We start from the raw sequence: 25,860 nt of genomic DNA on the forward strand, positions 1-25,860 counted from the left end.
GTCCCTGTCCCCGAGCAGCGACCGCCACTGGGACCCCTGAGAGCTCCCAGGGAAGGGCTGGGGCAGGGTCAGGCTGGATTTTGGGAAAGAAGAACCCTTGGGAAAGGTTCTTCCCCCAAGGGTGCTGGCACTGCCCAGGCTCCCCAGGGATGGGCACAGCCTGAGGCTGCCAGAGCTCCAGGAGGGCTTGGACAGAGCTCCAGGGATGCCCAGGGTGGGATTTTGGGGGGTCGGGAGCTGGGATGAAATGGGCTCATCATCGCTGGGCAGGGAGCGAGCCCAGCGTGTGGGGTTTGTGCCCGGCAGCTCCCGGGTCAGCGATGGTCTCAGCACACACAGCCCCTGCTGGGCGCAGCCCCGTCTCAGGATCCCGATAGAAAAACAGCACGATCCCACACAAATTGATGTATTTGATTCGCAATTTACATCATCTCCGCGCTCACTGCAGCACAGGAGAGCGCACAAGCCGCAGCCTCGCTGTTATCATGGCAGGGGGATCCCTGAGCATCCAGCTGCACACCCGGGCCATGCTGAGGAACACCCGGGCCCTCTGCCCGGCCGAGCCCGCTCCGGGGGCACACGGGGAGCCCTGTGACCGCCCCGGCCGGGTGATCCCAGCACCGCCATCCCCTCACAGCCGCCGGTGGATGCGGAGAGCGCCGTCACCGCCCCGTGAACTACAACTCCCAGTATACACTGCGACAGCAACGCGCCCGCATTTCCGCCACTCCGCGGAGCCGCGCCGCGCTTTGCGCTGGGATTTGTAGTTCTAAACGAGTACTCAGCGTATGGCATCACTGCTGAGGAGAACTCGCCTCCCCGTGATGCAGCGCGGCGCAGTGACACCATCAGCGCGGGCCGGCGCGGAGCCCGCGGGCCATGTCGGAGAGCGGCGGCGGGGCCGCGGCGGGCGCGGGCGGCGGCGCGGGGGCCGCGGGGCCCGGCCCCACCGACCCCGGCTCGCTGCCGCCCGGGGACCCGCAGCTCATCGCCATCATCGTGGAGCAGCTCAAGAGCCGCGGCCTCTTCGACGGCTTCCGCCGCGACTGCCTGGCCGACGTGGACACCAAGGTACCGGGGCCGGGCAGCGAGCCCAGGCCCTGCCGCTCCCGGGGGAGCCCCGCGGCCGCATCCACACCCCGGGCACAGAACGGGCACAGAACAGCCTCAGCCTTTCATCTCAGCTCAGGCTTTCCTGGGAAAACGCCTTCCCACAGGAGCAGTGCTGATCCCAACCTGTATTTCTGAAATTCCCATATTCTCAAACGTCCCCATAATCCCAAACCGAACCTTTAACCTTTGATTCCTGAGTAGATCGCCCCAGACTGTTTGACATTAATTTTTTTCTCAGCCATAGCAAACTCCTCATTATTTGTTGCCAGTATTGAATAGGGCTGTCAGTGTAAAGTTGGATTGTTCTCAGTGGCTGTCAAAATTCAACGTTTTTTGTTGAATTTTGCTTTCCCAAAGCTTTTATGCTTCCAGCAGGAGCCCTGTGCTGGGATCTGCCATCCTCACCCAGAGCAGACACATCAAACTCTGAAATATCCCTGTTTCCCTCTTGTCCTTCCCTTGCATCCAGGATGTGCATGGTCCTGAGCATTTATATGGATTTATTAGTTAAGTTCCTATTCAATGGAATTGCATTTCCTCAGATAAAACTCAAATAAGTATAATAATGTTTAAATTACAATTTTACACTTTTATTCTTCTCTGCTAGTGCTACAGAAGCAAATAATTCAAGTTTTTCTTTAGTGGCAGCATTGCTCAGCCACTTTCCTAGGAATTCTGGGGTGGAGGCTTTCCAGACAACAAAAACTGCTTAAACAACCTCTGTCTGCACAGTTTGCATTGCACTACAATTTCAGCCCAAATCTACCCAGATGCTTGAATTATTCCAACACTGAGAGTTCTGTGCAATTTCCAGTTGTTTTCTCAGGGAAAACAGGATTATCTTTGTTCAGGGAGTGAAAGGAGGGACACACAGACAGCAGGGCAGTCTGTGTGTGACAATAGCTGCACTGTGCAGGGCTCTGGCAGGGGGTTCTTGGGAGCTATTTGAGCTGCTGAATTTGGTTTATTTTATTTTTTTTAGCCAGCCTATCAGAACCTGAGGCAGAAAGTTGACAACTTTGTCTCGACCCACCTGGACAAGCAGGAATGGAACCCAGCCATGAACAAGAACCAGCTACGGAACGGGCTGAGGCAGAGTGTGATCCAGTGAGTGAGCAGCTGCACGACAAATGGGATTTATAAACCATAAACCTCCTCAGCCAAGGCAGAGCTGGCAGAATTCAGGTTTTCACAGCACTTTCTGTTGTCCTCCCTGAGTTTCATTGTGAGAGTTGGTGCAGGCTGAGCTCTCCCCAAAATGCACATTTTTGCTCTGCCTGAAATGGGTGGGTTTGAGTGGGGAAATATTTATATTTGCTATCCAAATTACTGCTGCTGTGCTGAGCTGGGTGACCTTGATCTTAACTTGCAGGAAAGAGAAGAGCCCTTAAAGATTCTGTAAAGAAAGAGCCCTGAGGATGCCAAAGGTTTGTGTGCAGCCTGCAGCCCCTGTCCCAGCAATCTCTGCACCAGCTCCTGCCCAGCTCTCTCAGACTCTGCCCTGGGGAGCACCACGATGGGCAGAGGGCTGGGGCAGCTCTGCTGGGAGGAAAGGCTGGGGGAGCTGGGATTGTTCAGCTGGAGAGGAGAAGCTTTGGGGTGACCTCAGTGTGGCCTCACAGGCCTGAAGGAGCCAACAGAGAGAATGGGGAGAGAATTTTACAAGGGTTTGGAGGGATAGGACAAGGTGGAACGGCTTCAACTGAGAGAGCAGGCTTGCAGCAGATATTGGGAATAAATCCTTCCCTGGGAGGGTGGGCAGGCCCTGGCACAGCTGTGGCTGCCCCTGGATCCCTGGCAGTGCCCAAGGCCAGGCTGGACAGGGCTGGGAGCACCTGGGACAGTGGAAGGTGTCCCTGCCATGTCATGGGGTGGAATGGGATGAGATTTAAGGTCCCTTCCAACCCAAACCATTCTGTGACTCTGACAGTTCACACTGATTCCCAAGCTGCTGAGATTTAATCAGGGAGAGGAGGATGAGGTATTGCACAAAATGTTGTGAAGAACAGCCCCAGTGCTGGGCAGTCTGAACAGTCCCTGTCCCTCCTGGAGGGGCAGGGCTGAGCCCTGGGGGTGTCCAGCTGTCTGTCCTGCCCACCCAGGCTCTGGTACCTGCAGGTGGCACGAGGTGCCCTGTCCCTGCCTCCTTCACAGCCTCATCATCCTGGGGCTCCTCTCCCAGTGCCATGGCCATCTCCATTTCGTGTCCCTGCTCCCTTGCAGACATGACCTAACCCTCCCAGACATCTGTGCCCCACCATGCAGGGCCCTGGCCCAGCCCCTGCAGTCACCAGGCACTTCAGCTCCTCTGCTCAGCCCAGAGCCTCTGCTGTGCTCTCACTGCCTTGTTTTTACAATTCAAACCCTTTTAGAATTCATTCCCCTCTGTCTAGACTGTGACAAGGAGCAAGTGACAGTCCTGTTCTGAGGGGCCAGGGCTCTTCTCCCTCCACTCAGCCAAAAAAAAGCTTTTGCTGTCACCTGCCCTCCTCCTCAGAATAGGTTATTTCTCTCCTAGGGCCAAAATGTGTTTGTTTGCTTTCATGTTGACCTGGTTTCCACGGGAGCTCTGTTAAAAGTGGCTCTTGGCCAAGGTGTCATTTAAGTACCTGGGAGAGCAGATGTGAGTTGTTAATTCTGTAGGGAGCAGGGAGAGAAATAGGTGAGTGAAACAAGTCCCTGTTAAGGATCTCCTGAGTAGGCTGCAGTTCTCACCATGTTAATGCTAATTGCAGTTGACAGGAGGGCTCTGGAGAGTTTCTGGAGGAGATTGGGGAGAAGTTTTTCAGAGGAGCTGAATGACTTCTTTGTCTTTGTTCAAGGTCAGGAATGCTGGAAGCTGGAGTGGACAGAATTATTTCTCAGGTGGTGGATCCAAAACTAAACCACATCTTCAGGCCTCAGATAGAGAGGGCGATTCATGAATTCTTGGCTGCACAAAAGAAAGAGGAAAATGTGCCAGCTCCTCCTCCAGAGCCTGAGAATAAAGATCCTCCTGCTCCATCTCAGGATGCCTCCTAAAGGTCTGGTATCTGTGCACTCAGTGCTGACATTCCTTGTGCCTCATCTCTGTATTTGTGCAGTGCAAGATAGAGGAGGGCCTGGCAGGGGGGACACTTTGATCAGCAGCCTGTTGTCATTGTCACACAGCCTCTGCCACTCCAATGCCTCTAAAAATAGCTGGGGCTAAGACATAGGGGTGATGTAAATCAGCTGTCAAGGAACACTGTGCACTCTGCCAGAGCTGGGTTTATATGAGCTCAAAAGGCTTTTTATTAAAAAAAAAAGGAAAATCGTATCCAGCGGCATTAACATGGAAGTGGCTGGACTGCCTTCAAAACTGTATCAAATGGATAAAAAATGGATAAAAAATATATATCATGTACTGAAACACAGTGGGAATAGAGTGGTGACAAGTTATTGTGGCTTAGCATTGAAAGTTTTGGGCATCTCTGCTTCAGAACAACACTGGAGTGTTGAATTGTCACTGACCAAAATAGTCCTGCTGGAGTAAGCGCAGCATCTCTGGGAGTGAAAAACTGTTCACTCAAAAACTGATTTAAATAGAACAACCTGACTCTTCCAGCTGCAAGGACTGAGAGTGCCTTTGTGGCAAACAGGCTCATTCTGGCTTTTGTGATTAAAATAACTCCAGGGGCCTCAGGGGGCCATAACTGCTCCTCTGTCTTAGCACAAGGTGTGCCCATCCTTGCTAAGGTTGATTTGGATATTGAGGAACCACTGCCTTGGTGGGAAATTTCAATCTGCAGCTTTGCTAGGGGACTTAAAACCATGCTGCATGAAAAGAAGTTAATTATCAGTTGTTCCATCTGCCAGGGCTTTCTGAGAGCAAAAATGCTCCATAAACTCTACAGCTGATTTATTTAGGAGGAATAAGAACCTACAGTGGCTGTTCTAATGCTTGGAATTAGCAGAGCAACCAGCATGGGGGTTTAAGTGTCTGTACTATCACCCCGAGTTATTTGCTTGTGACTTGCAGCTTTAATGCCTTGAATTTTTGCATTTGTCTGGTTCAAGTAGTTTAAAAGTCCATTATAACCCACAGTTAATAATATATTCTAATCTCTCCTAATGCACTGCCTTGTGAAGGTGCTTTTACATCCTCTAAAATCTCTTTTTTTTTTTTCCTTGCAGGGAGATCCTGCTGCAGTTGCAACATGCCCTGTTAGTCTGGCAATGGATTCCTTGTTCCCTTTGGTGCAGGGTTGCTGTCTGCCAAAGATGATTAACCTTTATTAGGCCTGTGGGAAATGGGCACTGAAATGGGGAAATTCAGGTGCACCTGGAGTTCTGCCTGTGGAGGGGCAGCCCGAGTGTGGAGAGATTTTTGCTGTGAGCTGCAGCATGTGTTCATTAGTCATGCCTTTGGGCAAGGGGGTGGGAAGGGAAGAGGGAGTTGTCTGCAGTCTGGAGGGAGTGGGGAAGAGGTGCTGCAAGGAGCACAAAGAAAGGAAGGAGGGTTTGGGGGTGGGGTGTTTTTTTGGGGACCAAGTAGAGCTGTCAGATTTGCTTTGATAGAAGCCTTGTGTGCCTCTGCTGAGTTACAGAGAGCAGCAGGTGCCAGCACAGGTGGAGCTCACTGCACTGCCTGCTGTGGGAAAGGAATTTCCTGTTCAAAACTGGAGCTGAAGCTTCAGGATCCATTATCCGGATCAGTTCTGTTGGGCACAGGAGCACGTTTACAGTTGGCTGTGCCTGTAGCTGATGTCACTCCTGTTTCCCAGGGAACTCTGGGGAGCAAAGGGCACACCAGAGATGGGGATCAGGTGGAAATTTGTCTTTTTCTGCTTGGAAGACTTTTCTTTCTCAGGTGCCTGGTGGAAACTGTCCTATGCTTTCAGCTTGAATGCATGCAGTGTCCTCTGGATGACAGTCAAATGGAGAATGTGATAACCTGTTCTGCCAGCAAATGTCCACACCTTTTTACAATAAAACACCTCAAAAAGCATCTCTGAGGCTTGGCTTCTTCAGCAGTTTTTTAAGGAGAAACTATTTAAAGAAATCCAGGAGTCCTGATGGCTGGAACCCTGAGGAAAGTGTGACCTTACACATTTTAGGGGTTAATCCAGGTTTAACAACTTGGGCTTGTTTCTTGCCATGAAATAAGATGATTTTAGTATCCTTTCCACAGAAGGTGTCCCAAAAAATGTAAAATATTGTGAGGATTGTGTGAGTAATGGGTTCTCTCATGGATGTTGGTTTGGGGGTTAAGGACTGCTCTAAATGTGTAATAAATTATTTCCCTTAGGGCTTTAAGGGCAGCTCTTGACAGAAAAGAACCTTTTACCTCCTGGTAGGGTTCTCAAGCACTTCTTTGGAACTGAAACATTTAGTCAGGGGGAAAAATGGTTCCAGAGTTTAGAAAGAGCAATGAAGAGGATTCTGACTGTGCTTAGGCACATTCTGGACGACAGTAGCAGCAGTCAGGGAGCAGGACAGGAGCTCAGGGGTTTTTTGTAGCAAGTCAAGCTGGATTTACTGCAGTGAGGAGGGAACCTGAACATTTCCTACCTGGCAGCTGCTTTATGAGATAAGTGAAGGAGAATAGACTCAGGGTAGTTTTTAAAAGGCTTTTCCATTGTTCTGTCTGTGTTAACCCTGAGCTCTGCCACTGCTGTGCCTTTGGTGGGGCACAGCCTGTGCACAGCTCCTGTGGCTCTGGGAACCTTCAGATGACAACAGAAGCACCTGAAGAGTTGGGGCAGCCAGTTTGGGATCACAGGCTTTAATGTTGGGGTTCTGAAATCCTTGCTTTGCATCAGAGCCTTGGAAGCAGCCCTGACACAATGGGACAGTGACAAAAGCCACCAAGTCCTTCTGATGAAGGACTTGTGCAGTGCCTTTGATGAAATGCTGCCAGTCACACAGCCAGAATCAGGATCCAGCCTTAAAACCTCAGTGATGAAAGGGAAATCTCCACGGCAGAGCAGAAGAACAAAGCTGTACCCAGTGCAGAAGTGCAATTGTCCCTGCAGGAGGATGTTGGACTGAAGCTGGGGAATGAGTCAGGTTTTGCTGTGCTGGGTGTGTTAAACACAGCCTGGGGAGTTTGGGGATGAAGGGTTCAAGGAATTCTGATTCAAGGAATCAGAAGCTCTCATTAAACCGAGATACTTGCACAAGCATCACTGCAGAACATTCCTTATTTTCCCACTCTGCCCTTCTTCCATCAAACCCTGCAGCCATACAGCAGCTCTGACCTATGTCCCAAATGCTGTCGTGTTAGAAAACCTCAACAGCAGAACTCCATTGCCTTTCCCCCATTATTCCATGTAATGCAAATCACACAAAGCAATCCATTTTTACAAACATATTTCAGCCCAAGATAAACTTAATTCCAAGTACCGAACAGGATTTAAATGGTGAATAATGTGTTTATAACATATTTTCAAAGCCAAACTGATTCTTTCTTTAAACTAATAAGCATTTTCTGATTATTTTTTAACTTCTTATGCAAATCTTACATAAAATAAAGGAATGATTCCTGAGGCACTTGCTGTGTAACTGTTCTGCCATAACTCCAGAAATGCTTTTCAGTGAAACCTGGGGCAGGTTAGCCCCAGAGCCAGGCAGAACCCACAGCTGCTGATCACCTTATCAAGGTCACAGTTCCACCTGAGGGCATTCTGGATTCCTCATAGACAGTTTTTGAGTGGGTCACAGACTCAAGCAGACTTCACCAGAAGGAGCAGAACCAAACTGCCATCACCTGTGTCACCTTTAAGGTCCCTTCCAGCCCAAGCCCTTCTAAAATCCCATAATTATATATTTGCCCAGCTCTGGGTTCAAACTCACAGAGAACTGGGGCGGTTTAACTCTTTCACAGATATTTTGTGGTTTATACTGCAGTGAAAAAAAACTAGCAGTTTCCCTGAAGAGAGCTGGGTTTGGCACTGGGGTCTCTCATCCCCAGGCAGGAATTGCTGCTCCCTCCCTCCCTTCCCAACGCAGCTGTTCGGAATTCGGCCGTAAGAGGGAGATCGACTCTCGCTTCATTGCTCAGCTCCTCCCTGCAAATCCCGAGCAGAGCCAGGATTCTCTCGCTGCCTCCTGAGTGAATCAGCCCAGCAAGGTGTGGACACAGCTTTGTTCCCAAAGTGTTTCCACGAGCTCTGGCTGTGCCTGGTCAGTGCAAATCACACAGCAAACACATTTCTCAAGAGGTTTAGCAAAGGAACAAATACCAGGATTAGGGGAGAGAAGAGAACAGCCCCAGTGACCAGGGACAAAATCCCAGCTTTAGGATGTGAAGCTGTAAATCCTGGCCTACCCAAATCTGTATTTCACAGGTGTGAACAAGGCTGAGGCCCCAGCTCGTTGTGCCATGAGATTGTATCAGAACCATTGGTGCAGTTCCTGCATTTTTGTGATTCAGGTGCTGAGCCCACAACAGAGCAGAGCTGTGGGCTCAGCCCCAGGAACATGACTGGGCAGTGGCCAGCCCAGTCTAGACACCATCCTAGCCCTGCTCAGAGAAATGTGCTGCCTCAGCCATCGGGCTGGGAGCTGCCTCCTGCAATCCCCTGCAGCACTGGGACAAACCAAAACGCAACAAGTCCAGCCCACCTGAACAGGCTGAAGGACCTCGTGTGTCACCAATTCCATCTCCCTGACTCACAGAATTCGCTGCCTTTTGTGCTGTGTCTTTCAAATCCCTTCTCACTCAAGAAAAAAAGAGAAAAAATCCCCAAAGCACTTCAGGTGTTGGCCCTACAAAGAATTCACATGAGAAGAGATGGCTGCAGTTTGCTGCATTGGGGCCTTTGAGAATTCCAAGCAACCTTATACATTAAATATACACATTTTGGAAGGGATTTCTGACAGAAATAAAAAAAAAACATTGCCATAAGTTTCACATTTCAGCCCTGCAAAAGGGAGATGAAACCACCACAGTTCAGAGAACACTCACAAAATTTACATTTTCTACAAGGGGGCAGCACAAGCGCAGCAAAAAAAGAAAACTTGATGGGAACTCTTCCCCCAGAGCCTTCCCTGTGAGACACCAGGACATCAAACACACCCCTCTCTGCCAGCATTTAGTCCTTCCTCCAGGCAGTTCTGCCCAACTTCTGCCATCCCAGTAAAACCAGGACTGCTCGGACCAAGAAAAGCCTCAGGTATCACCAGCACCAGCCTGAGCTCCACACCTTCACCCCTGGCTTCTCCAACCGTGCTATGCACACAACACCTTGCAAAAAGCACATCAGTAACACAAATCTTATCAAGAAACCCCAAATAAAATCCAGTTGAACCTTACCTTGCTCTGGAGAACTCTGTGCTCCTCTCTGCTAGGCTCTGGCACACTCTGTGCCCACCCTGGGCTCAGGGGAGCAGTTAATCTCATCTCATCTCACCCTAGAAACACCTGAGCCACTGCCTTGCCTCCCAACCCAGCCCCAGTCAACTCCCAGGGGAAATAAAAAACTGCTTCACCTGCAAAAAGGGATGGCTGATTATCTCTGACCCTGCCAGAACCTCTGCTTCCTACAGGAGAGCCTGAACACAGCCAGGATCTTGTGCAAAAACCCACCTAAACACAGACAGAATTTCATGTAAAAGCCCACCTGGACACAGCCAGGATCTCATGTAAAAACCCACCTAAACACAGACAGAATTTAATGTAAAAACCCACCTGAACACAGCCAGGATCTTATGCAAAAACCCACTTAAACACAGACAGAATTTCATGTAAAAACCCACCTGGACACAGCCAGGATCTCGTGTAAAAACCCACCTGGACACAGCCAGAATTGTCACTGTTAGGTCAGATGTGACATATATATGTGCTTAGGGTCTAAGAAGAAAAAAGTTTTTTATTCTGCGTGTTCTCCAGCTTATATACTTTTAACAAAGTGTTATCTTAAGTAATTAATTACATTACAATAGCTTACTATATTCATTGGTGCAAAGCAATTAGTGTCAATATAATTGGCGAAAGTTTTACAGGAATTTAATCAGGCACATATACACATTTACTTATGCACGTAGTCTAGCTTACAAATGTTTTCATGTATCTTTTCTAATCTGTTTCTATGCTGGTGGCCTTGTATTCTTCCTTACTATAAATACACTCAAAAATCACCAATTGTTATTTCTTCTGTTAACTCAGCTTTGCTTGTAAGCCAGCTGTCAAACCCCTCCACACAGAATCTCGTGCAAAAACCCACCTGGACACAGCCAGGATCTCACGTAAAAAACCCACCTGGACACAGCCAGAATCTCGTGTAAAAACACACCTGGACACAGCCAAGATCTTGTGCAAAAACACACCTGGAGACAGCCAGGATCTCGTGTAAAAAAAATCTGAACACAGCCAGAATCTTGTGCAAAAACCAACCTGGACACAGCCAGAATCTCCTGTAAAAACCCACCTGAAAACAGCCAAGATCTTGTGCAAAAACACACCTGGAGACAGCCAGAATCTCGTGTAAAAACACACCTGAACACAGCCAGGATCTCACGTAAAAAACCCACGTGAACACAGCCAGAATCTTGTGCAAAAACCAACCTGGACACAGCCAGGATCTCGTGCAAAAACACCTGGACACTGACAGAATCTCGTGCAAAAACCAACCTGAACACAGCCAGAATCTTGTGCAAAAACTAACCTGGACACAGCCAGGATCTCGTGTAAAAACCAACCTGAACACAGCCAGAATCTTGTGCAAAAACTAACCTGGACACAGCCAGGATCTCGTGTAAAAACCCATCTTTCCCAAAACGCTTTGGAAAAGTGGGATTTGGCAGCTGCCGGCCCCGCAGGCGACACCTGACATTTCCCCCAGGCTGACACTGCTCCCAGAACATCCCACCCTGCTCCCAGAACATCCCGCCCGCTCCCTCCAAGGATGTCACAGATATTCGAGGGCTGGGGGTGCCCAGCAGCCACCCCCGGTGGGTTCTTTTGGGGACAAATCCCCTTTTTCACCCATCCTCGGTGCCGGGAGGGCAGCCGGGCGGGTACCGGGATGCGGCTCCATCCCTGCCGGCTGACAGGAGCCGTCCCAGCCCCCGAGGCTGCCGGGGAGCCCCAGGGGCTGCAGGGCAGGGCAGGGGTTGCTGTGACAACAGCACGGCCCATCCGAGCCCCCCTTGTCCCCCAGCCCCAGCCGCCACTGCCGACGTGCGGGGCTGCAGCAGCGCCCGGCTCTGCAGGGACAGCGAGACGGGAGGAGGGAGTTGTGTCAGAAAACGAGACCCCAGGCAGGATTTGAGATGTGAGACTGCTGAGTTTTGGGGGGTTTTTTGAGACAGGAAATCGTGGTTTTTAGATCAAGCCCAAATTCCATCCCCAAGCGATGCGGTTTTGTTGTTTGGTGTCGCTCTCGTTGTGGGGCTGAAATGGGGTTGGTGACCCCAAAACGCAGCTCAGCCACAGGCTGCAGGGCTCTCTGGGCAGGATGTAAAATGTTTATGTGGTTATGAGACTCACTGGATCTCAAAAGAAGTTTTCTGTGCTGTAAGAAAGCAGTCTCCTTCACACAAAGGAAAAAAGTGAAGTTTGGTGGGTAAACTTCACCATGGTCCCTGTCCAATTAAGCCATTTGTCACAGTTTTTGCACCAAGGCAGGGTTTGCTCTCAGGGTTTCATGGGTGTGCACATCCTTCCCAAAGAGGGAGCTGCCTGAAGTGAGTTACAGTGGGAATTTGGGCAGGAAAACCAAGGAAGAAGGTGAAGGAAGTTCTGCCACGTGTGCAGGCACCGTCTCGATGGCAGGGGACCCTTAGGGACAGGGGCTGGCAGGTCTGCACCACCACACAGCCCTGGAAGCCTGCATGGAAAAGTATAAAGAGGCAATTGATTGTTTGGACAATGCTGCATGCAGGAGAAATTCAGGGAAGCAGCCATTTGGGTGTGGTTTAGATTAAATATTAGGTTCCTTTGCACTTTGTCCATCCCCACTGAACAGACACCTGAGAGAAGTGCCCTCTATCCCAAAGGCAGGGAAATCTTCCAAGCTCATATTAAAGAAATGTGGTCCTGGGGGATTTCCTGAGCAGGATTATTCCAGGTCTAAGGACAAATCTGCTTTCTACTTTGATTTTCAGTCATCTCACCATGAGAAGCGTTTGTGGGATGATTTGCTGTCCTGACCACTGCTCCTGCCAGATCAGATCAAGAGATTCCATCTGTCCTTCTCAAGCTCAGCTCCTTCTGCCATTGCCTAAAAGCAAAATCTCTCCCAGCAGCAGAGTTTTACTCTGGAGGCTTCAGGATCTCTGAGAAGCAGTAGGAGAGATGACAGAGCTGCCTTTGAATCGAGCTGTGATGAATAATTTGTAATTTTGGTAGATGTAATATGTATGACATCCCTTACCTCTGTGAGAGCTTTTTGACTTCTCTGCAGAGAGTGAAATCAAAGGGAGAGTGAAGAAACTGAGCTGGAGGCAGAGCTCAGGCACCAGCCTGCAGGACACAGAGGCACTGGGAGTTACTGGGAGTGATCCATGCAGAATATTCCAGCCAAACCAGCAGCTCAGAATTCTGCAGGCACCAACTGAGGGCAGTTGCAATGTGAGAGCCCATCCAAGGGAAATAAAGGCATGGAAATAATGTTCTTGGGGAATGGGAAAAGGCTCCAAAAGAAACGAGTTTATGAGATACTGGCTCATAATAGGAATTAAATTGACCTCACTGAAAAGCAGCTGATGCACAGCAAAGAATTGGTCGAAATCTTTATGGCTTCAATCAGAAATTTTAAAAAACTGGAGAGTCTTTAGAGAGTTTCAGCAGAGGGCAGAGAGTCTGATTGGGCACAGATACTCTAAACAAGGATCTTCAGGAAAGGGTTTGACAAGTGTGAGGAGGAAGAGACAGAAAATGAGATTTAATCTGCAAATTCAGCAACAGCACTGCTGGTACAGGGTGGATTCTTGGGGTGTCCTGTTCTTATGGGTCCCTTCTAACTCAGGATATTCCACTGTGATTCTACAATTCTGCTCACATCCAGCACTTCCCACTCTGCAGAAAGGCACCAATTAACTCTGCTCACTCTGTATCAACCTGAAGATCTGGATTTTACTCACAGAAAAAAATCAGAGGGCAAGCCTAAGTGACAGTAAACTTCCAGCAGCTCTTAAAATTTCTGGGAGTTCTGAGCCTTTTATTAAAAATTCTGGGAATTCTGAGCCTTTTATTAAAAGTTCTGGGAATTCTGAGCCTTTTATTAAAAATTCTGGGAATTCTGAGCCTTTTATTAGGTGAACCAGCAAATCTGCAGGAAAAAATTGCTTTGGGATTTGCTGTTCAATCTTACTTTTCCACATTTCTTAGAGCTCTGAAGGTGTTCAAGGGCTCAGCCTGCACTGCAGGCAGGGGATGCATTTGTGGAACATTCCCTGCCTCTTCTGCAGGGTCTGGGAGTCCTCCCCATCAGCCACGCTCTCCTTCCCAGCACAAGATGGAAATGAGCACAAAAGAAGAACAAAAATCCAACTAATGGGACTTTCAACCAACAGAAATAAAATGATGACAGGGATTCTGACAGCTCAGTGCTTGGTAACACCTTCACCTCTCCCAGATGTCAGAGGAGAAGCTATTTTTACCAAAAAGAGACGTAGAAATGGGAGCTTATTTGGACACCTGCAGCAGAAATTGATTTAAAGTGATTTCAGCTTTGAAAATGGGGTTTGGAGGCGACTCACTGGGCTTTGTTTTTCTGGAAAGGGGGCCAGACCACCTGAGATTCTTGGTGCAGGATCAGTCTCTCCACTCTAATGCCTGTCAGTCATATTTAAATATGTGCAATACTTAACATTTCCACTCTGTGGACCTAGGCATTATATAGGTTTAAATTTAGGCTTTGCCAGTGGATGAAAGTGGTGCTTCCTCCTTTTGGGCATATCGAGGCTGTCTTTTAATTTTTTTTTTTCCAAGAGTTTTTTTTTCTTGTTCCTTTTAGAGCAGAGCAAACCACAACATAATTGTCCTGTCCCACTCCCACCCCAGCCAAGTTCCATCTGCCACCAGCACTGGCAGTGGGTTTATCCATCCCTCACTCCATCATTCCCGCTCCAGGCTGTGGCTGAACCCTCTGCTCTCCCCGTGCTGAGCTCACCAAGCCCATCCAGGCAGGAGCTCCTTGTGCCAGGAGCACTTGATCCATTGAAATATTAAATTTCACGCTGCAGCCTCCAGTTACGTGACCCAGAATGTCTGACCTGATGTCAGAGGGGCCTGGGGCTCTGCAGATATTTCCCCAGGGCACCCTGCCCTCTTTCCACCACAGGAATCCGATCCAGGCACAGGAAGCAGCAGGAATTTTCAGCTGTCCCATCCCCTGTGCCACATGACTCTGATGTAAGGTGCTGCTCACCCACTCCCTTTCTCCTCTCTGCCTCTCTAGGTACTAATCCTGCACTGATTTCTACAAATAGCTAGAGAAGGAAGATGTATTTTCCATTTTCCAGCTTTTCCAGCCAACACCCCACAGGGGCCCCACACTTGCAAGGTGCTGAGCAGCTCTGTCACCCACAGAAATGCAGGCAGGAAGCATTTTGCAGAATTTCACCACTTTTGTGGGATTTACTTCAGCCTTCATGGAAATCTTGACCTGAGCATCCACCCTACAAAGAACTGCACGTGAAAGAGGGAGATAATTCCTGACACCAAAACTCACAGGAGCTGATCCCTCCTCCCCTGTCTGGTATCCTTGTGGAAAATTTAGCCATTTTCTAAATAGCTACAAAAGGTGAAGTTCAGAGCTTCCCCAGCACCAGGAGAGGCAAGAAAATGCCTTTCAAGATTATCTTCTTGCAATCAACTCTTTTCAAGCAAGGGGTGGTTTTTAAAGACCAAAGGGTCTTGGAAATGAAGCATCTGATTATAGGATTATTGCTACTATTATTTAAAGAGCAGCATATTAAAATACTTGGGGGTTTTTTTAGGCTTTAACAACTCAGAGGTGGAAAAACCCTCTCAGAGTTCTTGCAGATGCTGAAATAGGCCTGGCTTGTGCCAAATGTCACCCTGTATGAGCCTTTGCCCCTAAATGACACAAATTTCACAGCTGCCTGCTCTGTCTCCACTGCCTCATCTCCAAGTGGCTGCTACTGGGCTGTGGATGCAGAGATTCCAAACGTTCACATGATGCTGATGGAAAAGTGATTTTTTTTTTGCCTTTTGGCAGTGTGGGTATGAGTGCACCCAGCCAGCAGTTGTTTCACCTGGCTCATCCTTTGTCCACAGGGCACCCAGAAACTGCTCCATCAGGCCAGAAGTGAACAGAGAGAAAGCACAGAGTCACCTCTGGGGATGAGCCAGGATCTCCTCTGTTTCCATCCCAGCTCCAGCTGGGATCCCATCTGGGGTAACACTTGTGGGCTCCCTACATCATCACCCCAGTTTAGGAAAAGCAGCAACAATCTACCCACCTCCCCAAACTGAGAACTCTGTGAGAACCAAGGTTAGAAGGATGTTCTGAAGACTAAATCCAGTCCAATTTTATGAAAATTAAGGTTAGAAGGATGTCCTGAAGACTAAACCCAGCCCAACTTTGTGAGAATAAGGTTAGAGGGATGTTCTGAAGATGAAATCCAGCCCCAAACCCATCACATTTGCTTACAACTGAATGGCACAATGGAGATAAGGAGAGCCAGGGAGTCATTTGGGAAGGGCAGACAATGAGCTCGTCAATCAGAGCTGCTTCCAAGGCACACATCTAAATAAATGCAAATGAAGCCACTGCTGTGACACCCCCACCAAGGGGGGCTGCAGCACTCAGGGCTAAGAACAGCCCCAGCACAGACTGCCCGTTAAAAAACAAAACACAGCGGCCCTGAAAGAGCCCCCAGAGAAAGCAACAGTTTGTGCATTTTTCAGGGCTCTGAGAAACGCTGTACCTTGGAGCCAGCCTTTTGTCCCAGGGAGGCTTTTCCCTTTCAGCCCTGCCGCTCTCGGTGCTGCTCTATCATCGCTGCTCTCTGCTCAGCACCGCCCAGCTGCTGCAAGAATGGCCGGGCTGTGCCTCCAGCTGAAGCCTCCTGACATCAAAAGGCTCCCGTTGACTTCAAGGAACGCTCAACCAGCCCTCCATAAATCACTGAAGTCACTGATTAAAGAGGCAGCCCCTCTGAATAGGGCAGGCACTGGCAGCACCCCCTGGGATTCGCTTGCTCTGCTCCCTGCATGCTCGGGGGCACGTCCACCCCTGCCTCATCTCATCACCCCCATGCCCGGGCACTGCCAAAGGAGGGCAGAGCTCCTCACAGGGTGGCTCTTTTTGGGGTGCTGTGTCCTCTTTGCTGCGTTTTCTGGGAGTTGAGCATCCCCAAGGGGGCAGAGATCACCCCTAAGGATGATACCCTCTGGGGAAGGGCTGGTGTCTGTGCTCACTGGGGGTTTTATGGGTGGTTCAGGGCCCTGGCAGAGCATCTGTTGTCAGACCTGCTCCTCCCTCTCTTGAGAAGTTGTTGCCTCATCAAGAGCCCGTTTGCTTGTTTAGAAAAGGAGATTATAATATTTATTTCCCAGCAGAGATGCAAAGCCTCGTCAATCGTTACTTAAGCAACTGAGGGCTTTTATTTGGATGAGGCTAAATAGGTGTAAAATTATAGGGGGGATTAGAGACAGATTAAGGGGTGCCTGTTAGTCAGAAATGACTCCTGGTGGGCTGGGAATATTTCCAAGAGGCTAAACATAACTTACAGCAGCAGAACAGAGCAAGCACCTTGTGCTACCCTGTGCTTGGAGGCAGCAGCGCCTTGAGAACCTTCTCCTGCCCTGCTGGCACACCCGATGACAGCTTGAGTGACCACCGTCACTGTCCCTGCGAGTGAGAGCTCACTGTGGCACTTTGGCTGAAGGGTTTCACTCAAAGCAGGCGGGGATGAGAGTCAGAGCCTGCTCGGGCAGGTCTGGCCCCACCCTGAACCATCACTGCCCTGCCCACGGCTCCTCATCTCAAAGCCACCCCTGCGCTCCTCACAGCGCCGGCTTCTTTAAAACCAAAGTCATCATCCTGGAAAATGGTGTCACATCCCCTCTGTGTGTGCTGCAGCCCCTTGAAGGGGTGGAGTGCAAGGGCAGGTTATCAACAGCACTTTATCACTGTTGTTGATAACAGTTTATCGACAGCACTTTATCAGTGTTATCAGTAACAGTTTATCAATAACAGTCTATTAGTATTACCAATAACAATTTATCAATAGCACTTTATCATTGTTATAATAACACTTTATCAATAACTCTTTATCAGTGTTATCAATAACATTTATCAATAACACTTTATCAATGTTATCAATAACACTTTATCAATGTTATCAATAACACTTAATCAGTGCTATTGATAACAGTTTATCAACAGGACTTTATCAGTGTTATCAATGACATTTATCAATAACATTTTATCAGTGTTACCAATAACAATTCATAAATCGAATTTTATGTGCATTTTATCAGTTTTATCAATAACATTGTATCAATAGCACTTTTATAATATTATCAGTAACAGTTTATCAATAACACTCTATCAGTGTTATCAATAAGTTTATCAATAACCCTTTTTCCTCCCTTCACTCCTCTCAGCACTCTCTGCTCCTGTAGGGGGAGGAAATTCCACCTTTTACCATCACAAAGCCCCACGTGTGTCTTTTCTCCTGGACCTCACACATACTGAGGGTGGCAACGAATCAGAAAGTGCAAAGGCTGTGAACACTACCAGGAATGATATTTCTTAAAAAAATAAATAAAATCTCAGCATTTTATTTCTCTCCCCTCAACCTGCTTGAAAATTGTGCAACACAACATTTCAGCCCATATGATACACAAGCTGCAGTTTCAAATTGCAAGGCAGAACTGGATTACCTCTGGACTGGATGCTAAAAAGGAGGATTTGCTTATTTCTTTTTTTAAATAATAGGGCAAAATGTGATACTTTCAAATATTTCTGAGGTCCTGGGATTTCTGGTTGCGTAACAAGCAAAAACTTCTCTTGAGTCATTATCCCCTCCCCTTGGTAAGTTCTCATTTGTTTTCACACATCTGACATATCAGCTTCCTACATCAGTGGGTAGGAAGGTCATACCTGCTTTAAAATCCTTTATAATGCTGCTTCTCCTTCCCTCAAATAATTTTTTATATTTAAAAAAACTCTTTCAGGTAATCACTCAGCCCACAGATCTGAAGAGAATCGCTGTCTCCTGACAATGACATATTGCCTGTATTTTAGGAAATCTAAAAAAAAGATCAGGGAGTATATTTATTGAACTGATCTGTACCTGGAATCCTCCTCTCAATACTGCAAAGGCACAGGGGGCCAGTGTGGAACAGAAACCTCCCAATACAAAGTGAGATTCTGAATAAAGGGCAAATTTTTTCCCAGTTTTTAGAAGAAACTGAATTGTGGCACTCCAGGTGTCACACCCAAAGGTTCTCCATGCAGCTGTTTGCCTTTGGGATGAGGTTCAGGACATGATGGGTGCTGCAGGCTCTGGGTGAAAGGAGGAGTCCGCAGAGGGAAGCAAAAATCAGAGAGATCCCAAAGGCACAAGCAGTAGCAGCACTGGGAATATCTGCCCTCCTCCTCCTCTCATTTCTGATGTTCTTGAATAAGAATATAACAAGGGGGCTTCTTGGTCAGTCTGAGAGAGAAATGGATGGAAAAATAAAAGAAGATTGGGAATGAGATGCATTTTAAGGTCTCTTCCCACCTGGACCATTCAGTGATTTCTAAGTGGCAGGAGAGGAGCCCCCAGGGCACTGCAGCACCTGCTGCTCCCTCTCTGCCCTGGCGACACAGAGCAGCACATCCCATTGTCTCTGGGACCACAGCAAGGTTCATCCCCCACTCAGCACATCCCAAGCTGCTCCTCCTGCTCCACACTGGCCTTGGAAGCTGCCAGCAAAACGGGAAACCCGTGCTGAAACACAAACCAGTGCCACCCAGTAAGAGAAAATGAACAGCTTCCCCAAGGAGCTGCCTCAGAGGGGACCTGGCTTTGTGTGGGTAATTGGGAGCAGCAAATGGCAAACCACAGTTCATCCCCTCACATCCATCCCAGGATGGACCCAGCGTTTCCACAGGCTCACATCAACCCCCCTGGGCACTTGGCAGGGGTTAAGAGGCAACTGCAGCAGCCCTGAGCCCTTTGGGAAGCAGGGCTGGATCACTATGTACCAAGGGAACTGTGCCACCCATTGCCAGCTAATCCTGCTCCGAGAGCCCTACAAGGAAGAACCCCTATGGATAATGAGAAACTTAAACCAAACACGAGGCTCTTTTCTAAAAGAGCCATTTATCCTCAGAGGGGAAGCAGGAAAACACACATGGCACCACTCAGAGCTGCGTGCTGCCTGCCTGGTACTGCGAGTTCTATTTTCACATTTTTATAATTATCACATAATGCATAATGTGACACAAACCAGGAGACGTCAGCTCTGTGCAGAGCCAAAGTGAGCGCAGGCAGGCACTGCATGGTCCCCACAGGGCAGCCAAGCCCCGTGCTGCTCCTGCTGGCCCCATCCCAGGAACAGCAGGCACGTCCCCGTGCCCCAGGTCACCCCCCGGAGCAGCACAGAGCTGCTCCTGCCCTCACGGGAGTGCAGCCCCACATTTCCCTTCACAGAGAAAAGCAAGGCACAATTCCTCCCAAGAATATTTCTGGGATTCGCATTCTCTGAACCTCAGAGAAAGAAACCACAATTCTGATAATTTGCTGTGCCTGTGTTTGTGCAAAAGTAGAATGCATTGTGGAGATTGTTTACCCGCAGTGATGGTGCTTTGTTTACCCGCAGTGATGGTGCTTTGTTTACCCACAGTGATGGTGTTTTGTTTCCTTGGCCTCTCAGGGCCAGGTGTGTGTGTGTGTCAGGGTTGTAGGGTGACAGTCACAAGTTCTGAGCAGTTGTGTGCAAGGTTGAGTGCTTGGCAGGTTCAGTTTTAGATTTATAGAATAATATAGTATAATGAAGTAATTAATTAGCCTTCTGATATCAATGGAGTCCTCCTCATCATTCCTCCTTTCTCAGGGTTCCCAGAGCTACAATACAGGAGAACCCCTCACGCTGCAATCCAGGGGGTTTGAATGAGGTGGCAGAGCTGCAGTGGGTCTCAGCCTCTCCTGGACATTCCCCAGCCTGCAGAGTCAGCATTTCAGGCCAGGCAGGTGTGCTGTGAATTGACAGAGTCCAAACAAAGCCCTGAGGTGCCCTGGCCAGCACCGTGTCCTCAGGGCACCCTAGCAGGACACCCACACCCTGCTCCTGCCTGTGCCCAGCCTTGTGAAATCCCCAAAATTCCTCCTGGAGACCTGGGATAAGTGAAACTTGTCACCATTCAGGGCTTTGAGCTCCCTCTCCTGAGGGTCCCTGCCCAGGGCACCTCTCTGGCTCTGTGCTCCCCATTCAGGATCTTCTCCAGATGCTCTCCAGTCCCTGCCAGCTCTGGCACTGCCCCTGGCACCCCCTTTGCTCTGTGCAGCACAGGCCAGCAGCTCCCTCTGGGATCAGTGGCTGCCCTGGGCCAGGGCACAAAAGGATGGCTGCCTAAAGGATGCTCCAGCACCCTTTTCTTATCTTGGAAATTGCAGATTTAAAGAGAAACCTCAGAAGTGGTGATTTGGACACAAGGGGTGAGAGGCCACTGCAGCAATGGATGGGAAAATAAAAGAAGATTGGGAATGAGATGAGTTCTCTTCCAACCTGAAGAGTTTGGGACATCATAGCTGCTGGGAGATTTGGCCTGGGCTCCTGACAGAGATGGAGGCTCCAGCTCCATGGAGCACCTGGGCTGGTCCTTCCCAGGCTGATGAGGGATCCCTGCCTTGGCTCCAGCACCCTGGCACAGGCACAATCCTGTCACCAGGGCCACTCACACTCACACACACACACACACACACAGAGCTGTGCTTTTCCTCATTAAAGGCCTCATATAAACTTTTCATCCTCACACTCTTTCCCAACCCTTGCTCTGCCATCAGGACCAACTGGCTGAACCTCACTGTGGAAGAGCAGAGCCTTCAGCAGGGTCCACTTGAGTTTAGGCATGGCTGGCACAAGGTAGCAGCTTGGAGAGATTTCTGCAGCAGGTCCTGCTGAGAAGAACAGAAATTATCCCAAGGAGAGCTTCCTCCTGTATGGAAATTCCTTCATTTCCACAGAACTGAAAGGGTTTGTGCTCCCTCCCCACACTGACCTGTGAGCCACAGATAATTGTACAGTGCTGAGGAGCAAGGATGACCAAGAGGGAGGAATAAAACATCTTTTTTTCCCTCCTATAGGAAAGTATTATCCAAGTAACCAGCTGGACTGAGGGGGGGCTCTTCCAGAGGAACTGGCTCTGCTGTTCCTAGACTAAATGGATTGCTGGGCTTCTCCAGCCAGTGCTGGTTTACAGACAAGCTGTACCTCCCTTCCAAGGCCATACCCCTCCTGTGCCAGCTCTCAGCTCGGAGCAGATGTCCCTGCCTGGGCTGCAGAGCCCCCGAGGAGCAGGGCCAGGTGTCCCCAGCTGTGCTGTGCAGCCCCTCGGGCAGCTGGAGGGGACTGGGGGTGTCAGACAGAGCAAATTCCTCACTGAGGAGATGGGAATACAACCAGCACTCCATCAGGGCTGCCTCAGTCACTTGGTGAAGCCAAGGAGCTGCTGTGTAACCTCAGGGAAGTGGGGGAAGTGTTCTTAAGTTAAGTTTTTAAGAGGCAGAGTTGAGCAGCACAGTGGGTCTGTGCTGAAGAAATCTGCTCTGGGAGGGAGTGTCCTTTATCAGGCAGAGAGGAAAATGTGATTTCTTATTAAAGAGGGAAAAGAAAAGGGATGCAGCAGTGCTAAGGTTGCTCTAAGCCTGACACAGGAAAAAGCCCAAGGTTGAGTAAGGACCCTCCTCTGAGATCAGCTCAGCTGGGCAGGCATGAGGAAGATGATGGAGCTGCACCCGGAGCTGCTCTGCCAGCTCCTCCAGCAGTGACCATGGAGAGCTGGGCACTGTCCAGAGGTGCACCAGCCCCTCACCTCAGGGCATCCAGGATTCCACAGGATGCCAAGTGAGGGCTGAATTGTAGGGAAATCTCTCCTGACTGGGATAAAAAGGAGGCCAGTTCGTCCCCAGGACACGCACAAAGGGGAGAAGCCAGCAGCCTGTGCACTCCTTTCCTGCTTTTGCAGCGTCAGGCAAAATTGGAGCTTGAACCCAGCAGCAATGAAATCTCCTTTCACAAAAAACCTCTGCCTGCATCTGGTGGCTGAGAGCCCTGCCAAGGCTTTAACCCTGCGCTGTTAACAGAGAGAGATATTGATGAGTGTCCCTCTGGCGAGGGAAACCAAATGGTGGTTTTAACCTCAGTGGATTCTTTGCAGCTTTTCAATTCCTGAGCGGGGCTGCAGCTCCAGACGGGGGTGTAATTGAGATGCATTCTGCTCTGCCTCTGAAACTTTCCCAGGCACACATGTGCACACACACAGACTGTGCATTCAGCTATAAATACATTCCGTACCTGCACTGGCATTAAGCTGCTGCTCAGGGGCTGTCTGGACATTTCCCTGCCAGCTCTGCAGTCGCAGCACTCAGCACTGCCAGCCCAACGTGACAAATGGAGCAAACGCTGCCAGCCAGCTGGGAACCACAAAAAGCAGGAGAGGGTCTTTTAAGGACCAGTCCCGTGGAAAGGCAAGGATCTGGGGGGTTTTCATCCTAAAAGGGGTGGTGGATCTCTTTAACTCTCCTACAAACAAAAGCAGCAACTTGCTTGTGAGCCACCCACCCTCCTCTTCATCCTGACCCAGCCACCACCTGTGCCCAGCAGGGCAGAAAATCCCCCCAAAAATCTTCCAACTTCCTCTATTACATTAACCTTGACCAAAGGCCAAATTCCATGAGAAGAGGCTGATCCCATTCATAGCAATCTCACGGGGTGAAGGAAGTGTGTCCTTGAAGGGTTTCAGTGCCATAAGGACCTGAAGCTGCAGCACTGACCTGAGCACACCTTAGCTCTGAGAGGCTGAGATGCCCTCCAGATACAGCTCCTGAAACTCTGACCAAGTGTAGGTTTCAAGGCACAAAACTCACTAAAAAATGGGGATTCCCTGCAAGCAGAGTTTGCTCTCAGACCAGAGATTGCAATGGAAACCTTTTAACAAAATATTTAAGAACAGCTTCAGTCTTTCTTTTAGCCTGGGAGTGTAAATGGGTTCCATTATAATGAGAGGCACCTTTCTAGAAACCTATAAGCTAAGAAAAATCATGTTCTCCTCTTATGAAACACAAGATGCGCCAGGGGTTATTTCCATCTCAAAGAGATGATCCCTCAGTGAATCCTAAAGCACTTCATGAGAACTAAACCCCTCTACCAACAGCATCCACCTCTGTCCAGCTGCAGCAGGGAGAATCAATACACAGAAAAGGAAAATGAGGCACAAAATTAATACACAGAAAAGAAAAAAAATCTTATGATAGGTGTCTGGAAACATAATCCTGTAACCAGACCTGTGTGGCAACCTGATCACATGTGATTGGCAGGATAAATTATATCCTTTCCTGACAAAAGGGGGAAAACCATTCTGAAGGGGACCAAAGGTTTTTGGATACAGAAATAAACAGTTTAAAACTTACCATTCACAAAACCTCACAAATCTAAACAGAAAAGCTGATCAAAAGACTGTAGAAACGAACTGACAAATAAAGAGAATTTTTCAGCTTTGTGCCACAATGCCCAAAATGTTAATCCAAATTTTTAAATGTTTATTTGAAGCATTCCTCAGAGCTCCTCAAAACGTTGCTGTCTATCTGTTTGAAGCCCATCATTTTCTTTCCTTTGCATTGTCCTCCCTCACACCCCCTTGCTGGATGAATTGCTGGGGTTGCTTTGCCTCTGGCACACAGTGGAGTCTCACACAGCCAAATGTCTCCAGAACTGAGCCCAGCTCAGTTTGAAGGTGTTTTATCTGGACATTCAGCCCCCAACCCACTGGCTCTTCAAAGAGGAGAGAAACTGAAGGCTGACCTGGCTAATTCGGAGAGGAAATAGCTCGTGCTGCAGCAGCCAGTGAAGTGACCACTTTGATTACCTTGATGGGCAATAATGGGATTTGGCCCAGGTGTTATTTTTCCGCCAAGCATTTCAGGGAAAGCCAAGGAAAGCAGAATTATATAAACTTGAGACCACTCTCAGGTCACCAGGCACCTTCCCCTTCCAGGTCCTCAAATTCTGGGCAGCTTCAGGCACCTCCTGTGCATGTGCTCTGCTGGCCTCACTCCAGAGAGCTGCACCAGGGAAGGGAGGAAAAGTTCTGCCATAGGAAATACCAGGGGAACAAAAAAAGAGGTTTTTTGCAAAAATCACCTCTCAGTATTCAGGGATTTACTTAGCCCCTAACTCTGTTTTGCCCAAGCAGTGCACCTGCTGCTTTTGTGTTTTCAAGTCACAGAGACAAAATTTTCCAAACTGTAACTTCAGGGAGGTCAGGATGCTGTTTTCCTTCCTAAATTTCCAACAGGTTCTCTACTCAGGGAAGTTCAGGCTGCCACAGCTACTCTGGATCTCACAGCAGTGGCTCTCCAAGAACTCAGGTCTGTGTGCTCCAAAAACACAAACCTGCCCCACTGTTGATTTCCCTTGACCTCGAGCACACAGCTGTGGGACACAGCAGAGCAATTCAGACCACGTACCACAGAGGGCAATAATCCTCCTACCCATTCATTAGGTGCATTTGTTACTGGAAATGATGTTAAAGTGATTCAAGTGGCCGAAATAACAAAAGAAAACCTCTGGAATCAAGAGGCGCTTGCCCAACCCTCCCTTGTGCAGATGCCCTGCGGTCTGGCAGGGGTCAGGACCGTGGTGAAATGCCCCTTCCCAGAGAAACAGCCAAATGCCATCACCAGATCCTGCAGGCAGTGGGAGAAGGGACAGTCTGGCTTGAAGCGAACCTTGGAAACCTGAGAAGATTGCACGGGATTAGCCAGTGGGTAACACAAAACCCCAAAGCCACAATTAGCAGCCCAGCAGCAGCAGCCACGCTGCCCAAGCTGCTCTCAGCCATCCCAGCTCTGCGTTTGTGGGAAAAGCCAAGAGGAGAGGGCCTGATCCCTCCTGCCCTGAGGCACCTCCTGTCTGGGAAAGGAATCCAGGTTTTCAGTGCTGCCATGGCTTGGGAAAAGTGTCAGGAATGTCACGGGGTGGGAGAGGGTCTGACACACACAGCTAGAAAGTCTCAGTGGAGGGAAGGGAACCAGCCCACACCTGGATTCTTGGATATTAAAGAGCCTTTTAGGCATGTGAGATATTAGGGATCACCCTCACTTGGTGCACAAGAGATGCTTTGAAATGGTTACAGCCTTGAAATGGTTACAGCCTTGAAATGAAATGGTTACAGCCTTGAAATGGTTACAGCCTTTTAATTCACAGCAACTCCCTGTGAGCTGCCTTTCCTTCTCCCTGGGCAGGAGTTTACACCGAGGTTTTATTTGGCTGCAGGGCAAACACGATGCTTTGCAGGAAAGCACTGTCAGACAGACCCCTCTGCTAGACGAGTAATTAGGAGAACAAACAGCTCCTTCTTAACCCGCGGGGGAGGCTGCCAAGCCCTCTCTCTGCTATTTTGGGCTGCCTGGCTCAGAAAGGGTTACGTGCAATCTAAAAGGGTGGCTTGTCCTCCTCGGGCGGCTTGGGAAGCTGAGCAGATTGCAGCTGGAGCAGAGCTGGCCTGGGGACCCTCCCTGCAGGATCCTGGAACAGGGAATTCTCTGGGAACAGCGGGAATTCTCTGCCCTCCCAGGGGGAACCAGGAAAGGCAG

The 25,860-nt window shown here is 49.1% G+C and overlaps 1 protein-coding gene across 1 annotated transcript; it reads left to right on the forward strand.

Annotated features, from left to right (window-relative positions):
• Positions 1 to 879: 879 nt before the first annotated feature.
• Positions 880 to 6,082, forward strand: BOD1 (biorientation of chromosomes in cell division 1). Its single transcript, XM_063169037.1, has 4 exons — positions 880 to 1,071; positions 2,096 to 2,220; positions 3,936 to 4,136; positions 5,269 to 6,082. The coding sequence occupies exons 1-3, from the start codon at positions 880 to 882 to the stop codon at positions 4,132 to 4,134; spliced, it is 516 nt and encodes a 171-aa protein (XP_063025107.1). The 3' UTR covers positions 4,135 to 4,136; positions 5,269 to 6,082.
• The last annotated feature ends 19,778 nt before the right edge of the window (positions 6,083 to 25,860 follow it).

The sequence above is a fragment of the Melospiza melodia genome, chromosome 14 (genome assembly GCF_035770615.1).
Source record: "Melospiza melodia melodia isolate bMelMel2 chromosome 14, bMelMel2.pri, whole genome shotgun sequence".
Taxonomy (NCBI): Eukaryota; Metazoa; Chordata; class Aves; order Passeriformes; family Passerellidae; genus Melospiza; species Melospiza melodia.

What these genes read in the sequence shown, in the direction of transcription:
- BOD1 (XM_063169037.1), top strand. Translation starts at nt 880, where the DNA reads ATGTCGGAGAGCGGCGGCGGGGCCGCGGCGGGCGCGGGCGGCGGCGCG. An exon ending in TGGCCGACGTGGACACCAAG is followed by an intron (nt 1,072 to 2,095) that starts GTACCGGGGCCG and finishes TATTTTTTTTAG; the next exon opens with CCAGCCTATCAGAACCTGAG. An exon ending in CTGAGGCAGAGTGTGATCCA is followed by an intron (nt 2,221 to 3,935) that starts GTGAGTGAGCAG and finishes TCTTTGTTCAAG; the next exon opens with GTCAGGAATGCTGGAAGCTG.